The sequence below is a fragment of the Pseudophryne corroboree genome, chromosome 3 (genome assembly GCF_028390025.1).
Source record: "Pseudophryne corroboree isolate aPseCor3 chromosome 3, aPseCor3.hap2, whole genome shotgun sequence".
Classification (NCBI taxonomy): Eukaryota; Metazoa; Chordata; class Amphibia; order Anura; family Myobatrachidae; genus Pseudophryne; species Pseudophryne corroboree.
In genome coordinates this window covers 276,605,024-276,617,660 of record NC_086446.1, presented here as the reverse complement: position 1 = coordinate 276,617,660, position 12,637 = coordinate 276,605,024, and the positions used below count along the sequence as shown (strand labels likewise).

At 44.1% G+C, this 12,637-nt stretch overlaps 1 protein-coding gene across 4 annotated transcripts in view; it reads left to right on the top strand.

Annotated features, from left to right (window-relative positions):
* Positions 1-12,637, top strand: part of HELZ2 (helicase with zinc finger 2) — a 200,538-nt gene that overhangs the window by 88,811 nt on the left and 99,090 nt on the right. For all 4 annotated transcript variants that reach the window (XM_063959139.1, XM_063959142.1, XM_063959141.1 and 1 more), the window contains one exon: positions 7,103-10,502. In XM_063959139.1, coding sequence (XP_063815209.1) covers positions 7,103-10,502 — 3,400 coding nt within the window. The remainder of the gene's footprint in view (positions 1-7,102; positions 10,503-12,637) is intronic.

Below are 12,637 nucleotides of genomic sequence, written 5' to 3'. Positions count from 1 at the left end.
CATGGTCATGATGACGGCCTACCTCCGTCGCCAGGGAGTCAGAATCCTACCGTACTTGGACAACCTGCTGATTCTGGCAAATATCTACAAAGTCCTCCTCAATAATCTGCAATTGACAGTGACCTTCCTGCAAGCCCATGGGTGGCTTATCAGTTGGAAGAAGTCCTTGCTGGTCCCAGCTCAAAGCATGGTGCACCTTGGGGCGCTCCTGGACACGCACAGTCAAAGACTGTTTTTGTCTCCAGACAAAGTCCTAAAGCTTCAGGACAGGATAAGACACTTCATTTGTCGCTCCAGAGTGTCAATACACTCGGCGATGCAAGTACTTGACCTGATGGTGTCGACCTTCAACATGGTAGAGTATGCTCAATTTCATTCCCGCCCACTACAATGGTTAATCCTTTCCAAGTGGGACGACCTACCTCATCGGATCAGATCTCAAGTGATTTCTTTGACTCTGGAGGTTCATCTGTTGCTGACCTGGTGGCTCCAGGACCAGCAATTGAGTAGGGGCCATTCCTTCTGGATCCCGACTGGGTCCTGCTGACTATGGATGCCAGTCTAAGGGAATGGGGAGCGGTGTTGGAGCAACACTCTTTTCAAGGTCGTTGGACCATGGAGGAATCACTCCTCCCCATAAATATTCTGGAGCTGTGGTCAGTGTTCAGTGCCCTGCCTCTGGTACAGAACAGGCCTGTTCAAGTACGGTCAGACAACTCCACCACGGTGGCATACATAAACCATCAAGGTGGCACTCGAAGCCGCATGGCAATGTTGGAAGTTTCAAAGATCCTTCGTTGGGCGTACTTCCTCAGTCGCCAGGATGTGCACGCCAGAGAGTGTAGTCTTCATCCGGAAGTATTTCAACTCCTAGTGGACAGGTGGGGCCTACCGGACATAGACCTCATGGCGTCTCTACATAATCAGAAGGTTTCGGTCTTCAGATCTCTGACCAGGGATCATCAAGCAGTGTTCGTGGACGCACTGGCGGTTCCATGGAACTTTCGGCTGCCCTACGTGTACCCTCCAGTGTCACTCCTGCCCAGGGTCCTACGGAAGTTCAAACAAGAAGGAGGAATACTACTACTAGTCGCCCCAGCATGGCCCAGACGACACTGGTTCTCAGACATGCAGGGTCTGTCGACAGGGTCTGTCGACACTGGTTCTCAGACATGCAGGGTCTGTCCTGAACCTTACTACTTCCTTAGCAACCAGACCTCTCCGTACAGGGCCCTTGTCTCTACCCAGACCTGGCCATACTGGCTTTGATGGCGTGGCTCTTGAAGCATCACTCCTCGGGGACAAAGGATTTTCAGAGGCAGTTATTCAAACTATATTGAAGGCCCGCAAACCGGCTTTATTACATGGTCTGGAATTCTTACTTCACTTAGTGTGCTGATAAGAATTATGATGCCTATAGATTCAGAACTTCCAGAATTCTTGCTTTTCTGCAAAGAGGCCTGGACGTAGGCCTTTGTCTAGCCTCCTTCAAGGTTCACATATCTACCTTGTTGGTATAGTGTCAGAGAAAAACTGCGTCTATACCTGATGTTAATACTTTCACACAGGGTATCCTATGGATTCAGCCTCCCTTTGTTGCTCCTGTGGCTCCTTGGGATCTGACTGTTGTACTGCATGCCCTGCAAGAGCATCCATTTGAACCTCTTGAATCGGTGGACCTTAAATGGCTCACAGCCAAAGTCTTGTTCTTACTGGCTATTGCCTCTGCAAGACGGGCACCTTGTCCTGTCATCCACCCTTTTTGATATTTCACTGTAATTGGGCGATTCTCCGAACTCGACCTGGTTATGTATTTAAGGTGGTGTCATCTTTTCACCTTAACCAAGAGATTGTGGTTCTGGCCTTTATCTCTTCGGATTTGTCTTCCAAAGAACTTTTTTTGAATGTGGTTAGGGCTCTCCGTATCTACAGTGCATTCGGAAAATATTCAAAGCGCTTCACTTTTTCCACATTTTGTTATGTTATAGCCTTATTCCAAAATGGAATAAATTAATTTTTCCCCTCACATTTCTACACACAATACCCCATATTGACAACGTGAAAAAAGTTTTTGTGGAGATTTTTGCAAATTTATTTAAAATAAAAATCTAAGAAATCACATGTGCATAAGTATTCGCAGCCTTTGCTCAATACTTTGTTGATACACCTTTGGCAGCAATTACAGCCTCAAGTCTTTCTGAATATGATGCCACAAGCTTGGCACAACTATCTTTGGGCAGTTTCGCCCATTCCTCTTTGCAGCATCTCTCAAGCTCCATTAGGTTGAATGGGAAGCGTCGGTGCACAGCCATTTTCAGATCTCTCCAGAGATGTTCAATCGGATTCATTGCTGGGATCTTGCAGGGCCACTCAAGGACATTCACAGAGTTGACCTGAAGCCACTCCTTTGATATCTTGTCTGTGTGCTTATGGTCGTTGTACAGTTTTTAGTGAAAAAATTAATTTATTCCATTTTGGAATAAGGCTGTAACAACAAAATGTGGAAAAAGTGAAGCGCTGTGAATACTTTCTGAATGCATTGTATGTGGAGAGGATTGCCTCTATCAGGAGGTCAGATGCCCTTTTTGTCCTGTTTGGTTTCCACAAACATTGCTGGCCTGCGAATAAACAAACCTTGGCCAGATGGATTAGAATGGTAATTGCACAAGCTTATGCGCTGGCTGGACTCCCAGCTCCTGCTGCTATTAAAGCCCATTCTACCTGGTCTGTTGAACCTTCTTGGGCGCCCGCCGTGGCGCGTCCGCAGAACAGTTGTGCAAGGCGGCTATGTGGTCCTCTGTGAACACGTTTCTTAGGTTCTATGCCTTTGATACCTTCTCCTCCCAGGATGCTTCCTTTGGACGCCGGATTCTCACATCTGCTAAGGTGCGTCCCCTCCCTTGAGGAACTGCTTTAGTACATCCCGATGTTTCCCTGGGAAAACCAATGTAACCTGCTGCAGAAAAGGAGCGTTATGGTAGACTTACAATTGTTAACTCTGCGAGGTACATTGGGTTCCACAGGGCGCCCACCCTGACGCACCTAGCTTCTTTTTGTTGTATGGCATTAGCCGCTGGCACCATCTCCTGTCGTGAGAATGTGGTTCTATGTGACTAACATCTTTCTTCTCTCTTGCCTGCTACTGCATTGGACTGGTTAACGAAACTGAGCTCTCAGTGCCTGGAGGCGGGGTTATAGAGGAGGCCACAATGCATCCTGGGACAGCTAAAGCTTTAGCCTGTTGGTGCCTCTGGATCAAGATCCAGTCTACACCCCAATGTTTCCCTGTGAAACCCAAAGTTCCGCGCAGAAAGAGAGTTAACAATGGTAAATCTACCATAACACTCCTTTTTCTGAAGCCATGGTTGACACTGGACGGCCACCCTTCCCCTCGTCGCAAGCTTTTTTCTCCGACATGTTCTCCTGCATGTTTCGTGACAGTATGGATGAGGTTTTGTGTTGTTTTCTGCCTTTCCTTTCCTGTTCCTGGCTTGTATATGAAATAACCGACTGGCCCAATGTAGGCTGGGTATAGGGGAGGAGGGGCCTCCCAGACTGCACTCAAACAGTTTAACTCCTTGGTGCCCGGACTGAGCGCCTAGCTATAACCACTGCATACCTCCCAATATTTTGATTCTTTCGGGATAATTGGGAGGTATGCCACTGTCCCCAGTATCAACCATGGCTTCAGAAAAAAAATGTATCAGGTAAGACAAAAATCACCTTTTATCAAGAGTCAAGTTATAAAACCCGTAACTTTGAGTTGTGTTTCTGCCTGATATTTAAAAGGGCAATGTTTCTAATAGCCATGTCTTGCTAGTAAAAGCAGTGCCTTTTTAAATATCGGACTGAAACATGACCCGAAGTGATGGGTATTACCTCCTGACTTTTGATGAATAAACCCACTAACCTCATCCATAGAAGACATTAGGGATGAATTGTAACCCCAACTGTGAGCCAAGCCTTCTCATCCAACACTAACGGCTAACATCAATAAGGCTGTTGTGGCAGAATGCATGCCAATCCAGAAGCCATGTTCCAATACTCAGAAGGGTAGAGGCTATTACAGCAAAAAGAGGACACCAACTGCATGCTAATGCCCATAGTTCTGGGGTCTGTGTTCTAAAGAGGCTCTCTCCATTTCATTAATTTATTGGCTTGTACATGATCACATGCAAATTTTACTATATACATGGTTTTTATTTCTGGCTTCTTTTGTGTTATCAGCCAAGTTTATCTAGAGCCATGGACGGGATGTAATGACGCCCGAGTTCAGCGGCCGTGCGGGCTGCCAGCCGAACTCAAACTATTTTTTAAAGGGGCAATCACTTATAAGGCATGGCTTTGCCTTGTAAGTGATTGCCCCTTTAAAGAAAGGTCAGCGTTCATCCAGCATTCCGCAATGCCGCTGAACTGTGACATCATTACATCCCACCCCAGTTTGTTTTTTCTTGCCCTGAGATAAGATCACACTATGGGGCAGATGTATTAATCCTGGAAAAGTGATAAAGCAGTGATAACTGCAAGGTGATAACGCACCAGCCAGTCAGCTCCTGTCAATTTACATATTGGAGCTGATGGGCTGGTGAGTTATCAACAAAACAGAAACACCTACAATAAAGTAGCCCCCCTGGCGCCAATACAATTAAATTTAATCGGTTTAAAAACGTTTAAATGTATATGTCCCAAGTCTGCATGCAGCTCACTATAAGCAGGGGGACTTCCCAACCCCCTACACGTAATATAAAGAAACTAAGAAAAGAAGAAATACAGACAGCGCTTACAGACTTCTTATTATAATAATACATTTATTAATTTGCTTTATCTTAATAATAATTCTCCAATAGTACCATTATAGTACCAAAATATAGAATAATAAAAAATCCTTTCCTTGCCTCTACAACAAATTTGCATGCAAAAAATAAATAAAAAACTAAAACCACATTGACATAAATTAATAATTCATGATACATCTAATAAAATCGTTCAGTGCTCTGCTCCATACATTAGTTAAACTAACCCTCTTAGTGCACAGAAGATACAACAGTTGCAACAGGTCACAGTGTTTAACTTAATTGCTACAAAGCAGTCAGACTGAGGAAGCTGCCGATGCCAGTAGGCAGTGAAACGCGTCTCTGTATCTTACCTGCCAGCGACAACTTGACTTACCACTTGCGTCTAGCATCAGGAGGAAATTTGGACGTATCTCCGGATAAGGCTCGTCTTAAAAGGTTAATTGGCACCAGAGCCGGGAGGACTACAAAAACGGAACCCTGAAGGCGTAGTGGTAATTAAATTATAACATGGCCATGTTCTATAAAATCCGTGATGATATTCATTAATTCTACTGCTCCAAGTATTTTACATGACTAATCTATTGCTGCTATAAACAGATCAGCGTCAATTCAAAGGGAGCTAAAAAGCTGCTGAATGTTATACGTACTATGTGCTATTGAAAGCAAGTTTTATTACATATATTCCGTCTGATTCAGTGCCCCTACAACATCTACCTTATGATTAAATCACTAAGGAAAGGATACAGCATTAAACTGAGTGAAAATAAGGGACTGAACAACGGACTCAGCTGTTGCAGCTTTGTAGCAATTAAGTGAAACACTGTGACCTATTGCAACTGTTGTATCTTCTGTGCACTAAGAGGGTAAGTTTAACTAATGTATGGAGCAGAGCATTGAACGATTTTATTAGATGTATCATGAATTATTAATTTATGTCAATGTGGTTTTAGTTTTTTATTTATTTTTTGCATGCAAATTTGTTGTAGAGGCAAGGGAAGGATTTTTTATTATTCTATATTTTGGTACTATAATGGTACTATTGGATAATTATTATTAAGATAAAGCAAATTAATACATTTATTATTATAATAAGAAGTCTGTAAGCGCTGTCTGTATTTCTTCTTTTCTTGGTGAGTTATCACCTTGCACTTATCACTGCTTTATCACTTCTCCAGGCTTAATACATCTGCCCCTATAGGTCTGATTCTGAGGTGGGATAGAGCAGGTAACCTGGGCAAAACCATGTCACGTTGCAGGTGGGGCAGATTGAAAATGTGCAGATAGATTTGGATTTGAGAGGGGTGTGTCCAAACTCAGATCTAAGTTGCAGTGTAAAAATAAAGCTGCGTATTATTTGTTGCAGCATGGTTTGTCCAGGGGCACAGTTACTTGCTCTTTACTCCCACCTCATAATCGAGCTTTCTGAGCACAACTGTGACCTATGCTTGGGCAATAAAATAATTGTTTGATATGAATAAATGGAAAAAACACAGATGGATAGAAAGAAACATAAAGTGATATATTTACCAAAGACATTGTACTGTATGTGAAGGGAAAAAAATCCTTAATAGCAGCTACCAACCTAGAAATGTAATTCTTATTGTAAGATTTGAATGTGGAGACATAGGGGTATATTTACTAAAAGTCGATTTGGGATGATTTTGATCGATCTTTCGTCCATGTTGGGGTGATTTTTGATCGATTTTGTGCTTCAGGGTCTAAATCCCACATTTACTAACAGATGATTTTTGACATTGTTTAAAAAAAAATATGTCAAAAAGCATCTGTTAGTAAATGTGGGATTTATTGGTATATTTCCTAAAAATCGATCTGAGTTGATGTTTGGTTACTTTTTTTTTAAATGATGTCAAAAATCATCTGTTAGTAAATGTGGGATTTAGACCCTTAAAAACAAAATCGACCAAACATCGATCAAACACGGACCAAAATCGACTTTTAGTAAATATACCCCACTAAATCACTCTTTACATGCTCATATTGACCATCTATGAAACATGGCATTTGTTAACACACAACAGATGCACAGAGATTAAGCAATATATCCAATTGGTAGACTGGTGTATTGGAGTCGATTAGTTTCATTAGAGCAATGTATATATAAATGTTGGGGAGCCCTCTCCTGTTATTAATACAGTAGGAGCCTTCTTAAAACTAAAGGTAGTCCCATTTATAAAATTGCTTATTCAACAAAAACAGAGAGTGAATGTTTTTAAGTCTAGATCTCAGCCACTGTTGTCTATTAAGCTGTTTATACTTAAGTAGCTCATATTAATTTTCTTTGGCAGGTTGTGAGTACCTCGTCATTATTCTGAGCACTGTTCGTTCTGTGGATAGTCTCCCTGTTCATCCTCCTGCCTCATCCACTTTCAGCTTGGACTTCTTCTGTGATCCACGAATTGTGAACACCATTCTGACACGTGCACGTTCCCAGGTCATTGTAGTCGGAGATGTGGTGGCCCTGTGTTCTTTTGGTGGGTGCAGCCGTATCTGGAGAAACTACCTGCGGGAATGTGTGGACGCCGGCAGTGCCATACCACCTGAGCTTAGCGTGGAAGAGATAAAGCAGGTAGTATGTAACCGACAAGCCTGGAGGCAACAGCCAGGGGAAGAAGATGCAGAGGAGGACAGTGATTCTTGGGTATCCGATTTGGACATCAATTCAGAGGATGCCATTCTTCAGGAGTTGCTAGACAGTAAAAAGGATGCCTGTGTGTCTGTGTCTGAGGAAGGTATGCTGACAGTTTCAGCAACGTCCAGTTTTGGAAAAAAAAAAGACATATATACACACTTCCCTAGACACATTCTAGAGCAGTACCTGGAAATGCAGCCCAATGTTTACAAGAGATGCCAACTGATCAAGGAAGATTTTGATCGAGGCTATGCTTTAACCCTTGATGACTCTCCACCCTGTCATATATCTGTTAATGGGCGTAAGAATTGTGGTCTAGCATTTAGTGGAGACAAAGTCGTTATTCAGTTGTTACCAGATACCCAGCCTCAAGCAGGGACAGTAGTGGGAGTCCTGGAGACAGACAAGAAAAATCATTGCATCGTCTGCACCATGGACCCACATGATCGTAACATTATGATTCCCATTGATCGATCGGTGACTAAGATTTTTTGTCTACGTTTTAAAGAGAGACAGGACTGCATCCCAATTCGTGAATTTGAAGGGGATCGTATCAAAACTCTAAGATTTGAGAAACTGACACAGGAAATGAGACGGGGCCGACTGTTTTTGGTGCAGGTAGTCTGCTGGCGTCAAGGTTTCTACTATCCTCTTGGGATTGTAACTCGTATTCTGCCTCCAGTGCTTACCTTAGAAGAGGGTCTTGAGATCCTTAACCATGCATATGGAATTGAAAGTGGCAATACGTACCCAAAAAAAGCATCAAAAGAAGCCAATAAATTGGTTATTAACCACTCCTTAGAAAAAGACAGAAAGGATTGCAGGAACATTATTACCTTCACTGTAGATCCTGTGTCTGCCAAAGATTTGGATGATGCTATCTCTGTAGAGGACAAAGGTGATAACTATGAGATCGGCGTTCATATCACTGACCTGGCTGCTGTGATTCCCCAAGGAGGTGACCTGGACAATGAAGCCAAAGAACGAGGAGTCACTTTCTACCCCCCTGAGCATGATGCAGTCCATATGCTGCCACAGAAGTTATGTTCTAATCTGTGTAGCCTGAAACCATCGTGTGACCGACTGACCATATCCCTTTTTGTAATAGTACACAAGGATGCTGACCAAATGATGGATGGTTACTTTTGCCGCACTATTATCTGCTCTGACCGTCAGCTATCATACGAAGAAGCCAATTCCATTCTGAAAGCTGAAAGTGGGAAGCCCCAGACATTTAACACTGTGGAAGGGTGTTTATGTATAGCTGAGCACTTCTCAAAAATCCATCGAACTTTCCGTCTGGAGGCAGCTGCCAATTACAAACAGCCAGATGAAGATAGTCTATTGGGATCTCAAGACGCTCAGCGGATGATAGAAGAGCTGATGATTATGTACAACAGTTGGGTGGCTGAGTATCTTACCAGCAAGGAAAAAATAATGCATCTTCTACCAGTACGATGCCAGAATCCTCCAAGTATTAACAAGATTGAGGAGCTGAGTACAAAATTTAGAAAACTTTTACCTTTTTCTGCATATTTGTCACATCATCTGCTTGAACGTCCCAAACTACCAAGTCCCTCTTTAGGACAAAAAGTAACCATGTTAACCTCAGTATGGGAAAACTTGCAGGATGCTGCACAAAACCATAACCATTCTAGAATCACCGACCTTCTGTCCACAGATGACCTGCATCCCGAGCTGTTTTATGCTGTCAGGGAATTTAGGCGTCAACTTGGTCGTTCGTATTTCAGCCGCTCTGGTACACAGAATGCTGGTTGCCATTACTCCCTTCAGGTGTGTGCCTATACTTGGGCATCATCACCCCTTCGTCGATACATAGACATTGTGGTGCAGAGATTGCTCCACAAAACCCTCACAAGTGTCTCTGAAAATGTTCCAACAATTTCTGCTAAGGACATAGACCTACTCTGTTGCAACTTTGATATAAGAGTAAAAAAGGAATCAACCTATGAGAAGACAGGATATGCTCTTAAGTTGGCTTTGTCACTACATAAGGAAGTAAAGCAAAAGCTGGCTGTGGTAGTCACAGCTGATTCAAAGAGCAGGGGTTTAAATGTAGCATTCCCACTGAATGGAGACTCTTTGTCCAGTCTCATGGTGCTTGAATACAGTGCACTTCAGCCAGTGGGGCAACCAACACCTACTGAAAGTGGCACCTCTCTCTCCTGGAAACGCAGGGTGTATTCCTACACTGATTACCGGGAACAACCTCTCAGAAATGTAACACGGAAAGATTTAACCGCTTTTAGTTCTCAAGCATGGCATGAGGCAGTTAAGTCAATAATTCGGGGTGAGCCAAAGCAAGCAATACTTTCCTTAAAAGAAGGTGTGGAAATATTTAACCCCATGAGTTTTGTGGGACACAGCCCTTGTGGTCACTACATGAACCTAACACTCCATCTGCACCCTGGGGATTCTCTTCCTGTCCAACTATGTACTGTTGTTGACCGTGGATTACCTACCCCAAAACCCCAGCTCTGCACTCCAGCCCCAGGAATCCAGCTCTGCTTGGAGCATACATCTCGACCTGTTGACTGCTTCTCCTCTCTGGCAAACCGACCTCCTCTTAAACACTATCGAAACGTTCGAGAATATCAGTTGGTATGGTTTCCTCTTTGTGCTATGGAAGCGGTAGAATCAGCTGTAGGTGAGGGTGCAGGAATTCTTCTGAGAGATGTACCTGTACGGTGGGAAAAAAGAAAGGATGCCAAACAAGCAGTGGGTATGCAAGGTGCTTTCACTTTATCTTCTGATCTCATCCAAGACTGCGACCTTGATATGGATTTCCGCAACTGCTACCTGTGTGTTCGGATGGATGGAATACAGTCATGTAATGTAACTGACCTGACTGATGCACCCAGTTATACTTGGGTGGCACACGGCGTGACTAAATACAGCAATCAGGTTTCTAAAGAGGAAGGTGGCGATGTTGAATTCCGATTACACCAAGCTACCATGAAGCAAGTTCCTGGGGTAGTTCTTAAGCCTAAAGCCACATTCACTTTGGAAATCATACCCAAGCTATTGCCAGACATGTAAGGATAAAAGCTTGCTCTTGTAGGGAAAAAATGATTGGCTCCCTGCACCCAGAGGTAGCACTGGTAGTCCTGGTCATTCGGTACCTGGGTAATAATGTCAAAATATAGTGCAAGCTCTAGTGCAATGGTTCTCAAACTCGGTCCTCAGGACCCCACACGGTTCACGTTTTCCATGTCACCCAGCAGGTGCACTGTGTATCACCAACTGTCACATTTTAAAAATCTACAGGTGACCTGCAAAACATGAACCGTGTGGGGTCCTGAAGACCGAGTTTGAGAACCTGTGATTCTAGTGGCATTGCAAGGGCCAGTATGTATTCAGAGGATCCCATATGTGTTCTTGAATGCCGATACTTTTCTGACTACCAGCATGCACATGGGTGGCAGGGAATACTTGCACTTGTAGTGCCACAGTTGTGCTCTACAATTGTTGCCGCCATAGAAATAAAAAAATATTTTTTTTTCTGCAGTGGGGTACACTTTGTTCCACAGGGAATACATTGGAGTGTAGAGATGGATCTTGATCCAGAGACACCAACAAACTAAAGCTTTAGACTTTCCCAGGATGCATTGCTGGGACTCCTCTATATAACCCCTCCTCCAGACACTGAGCTCAGTTTTAGAGTTGGTGCCTGCATAAGCAGGTAACTTAACAGGGGGGGCTGCGTAGGCAGCCCTGAAAAAGCTGTTTAGAAGACTTCAAGGGCTGCAGCACTTCATATATCAATGTGACATGCTGTGCTGCGGCTCCATCACCTTCCCAGTGGCGTCGCATACTCCCGCTGCCTCTGTTCCCGGGTACTTGCGGCGGAGACGCTCCGGTTCCTAGACACACCACTGCAGATGCTCTCCGGGATCGTGTGGCTGCTACTAAGGGAGGAGGTAAGAGGATCGTACAGGGACTGTGGCCGTACAGGGACCCCACTATATCCACCAGGGCAGGGGAGCACAGGTCGGATAATACATTATCCATGTTTTATAAGGCTCCATAGTACCAGGTGGTGAGGACCAGCAAAGGGGATAAGGCGCTTGACCTGTAGCCCCTCCCCCAGCTCCGGGCGCCATCTACTTCCCACCCTGGAGCTGCCTCATACTCTCCCTCACTCCCTGACTCTTTCACAGTAGCTGCGACTGGTCTCCGGGACTGCAGGGTAAGGTCTCCTCTGTAAATCAGCCTGATTTTATCAGCGCTGTGATTCTACAGAAACTTAAGTATTCTACATGTCATTTTAAGACAGCGTTAGTTAAGAACAAGTGTACCTCTACCAGAATATATTGTACGAGTATTCTGATATATACATCCTGTCTCAGACCGCGCATATGTATATATCTTGTCCAGTGCAGTTTTATTGTCTGACTAAAATAATTATCTGCATTGTCACTGTAACTGTGTGTGCATGTATCTGCCGTGTGGATTTCACTTTCAGTGTATCCCAGCTGTATCTATCACTGCATTCTGTACCCTAGGACTAGGTGCGTCAGGGTCTCATATATAGTGGTGCACAGTATTTACCGTTAAGTGTATTCTACTGTGGACTCAGTCACATCATACCGGATTTATTCGCTGGTGTTGTGTACTGTGTATGCAGTCACATATTACCGGATTTAGACGGTGGTGTTGTGTACTGTGTACGCTGTCACATACTAGGGGATTTATTTGCAGGTATTGTACTCTGTCTGGCTGTATCGCACTCATACGCTCTGCGGTTACATTCACTGAAATTTCTAATACAAAGGGCGGGAAATCCGCGGACACTCCTGTATCATGCAGAGCATGCGCTAGGGATTTGCCTGAGGGGGAAGCTTTGAATGATGGTCTGTGTAATATGTGCCATACATCTGCCAGTCAGTCCTCTGCTCCTGTAGCCAGTCAGGAGCCACCTTGGGCGGTGTTCTCAAATATGCTTAATACGCTTGTGAAACACTTTACGCCCCCTATGGTGCCTCCTGTGCCATTGCAGCCACATATTGTCCCTATGGTTAATCCGCCCTGGGCGGATACTCTGTCTACCCAGATAGAACAATTGAATCAATAAATGGTTAGACAAAATCCTACCTCACGTCCCTCTGCGGTCAAGGGGTCATCTAAGTGGATCCACTAATATCTCAGATGATACTTCTGATGAGGGTGG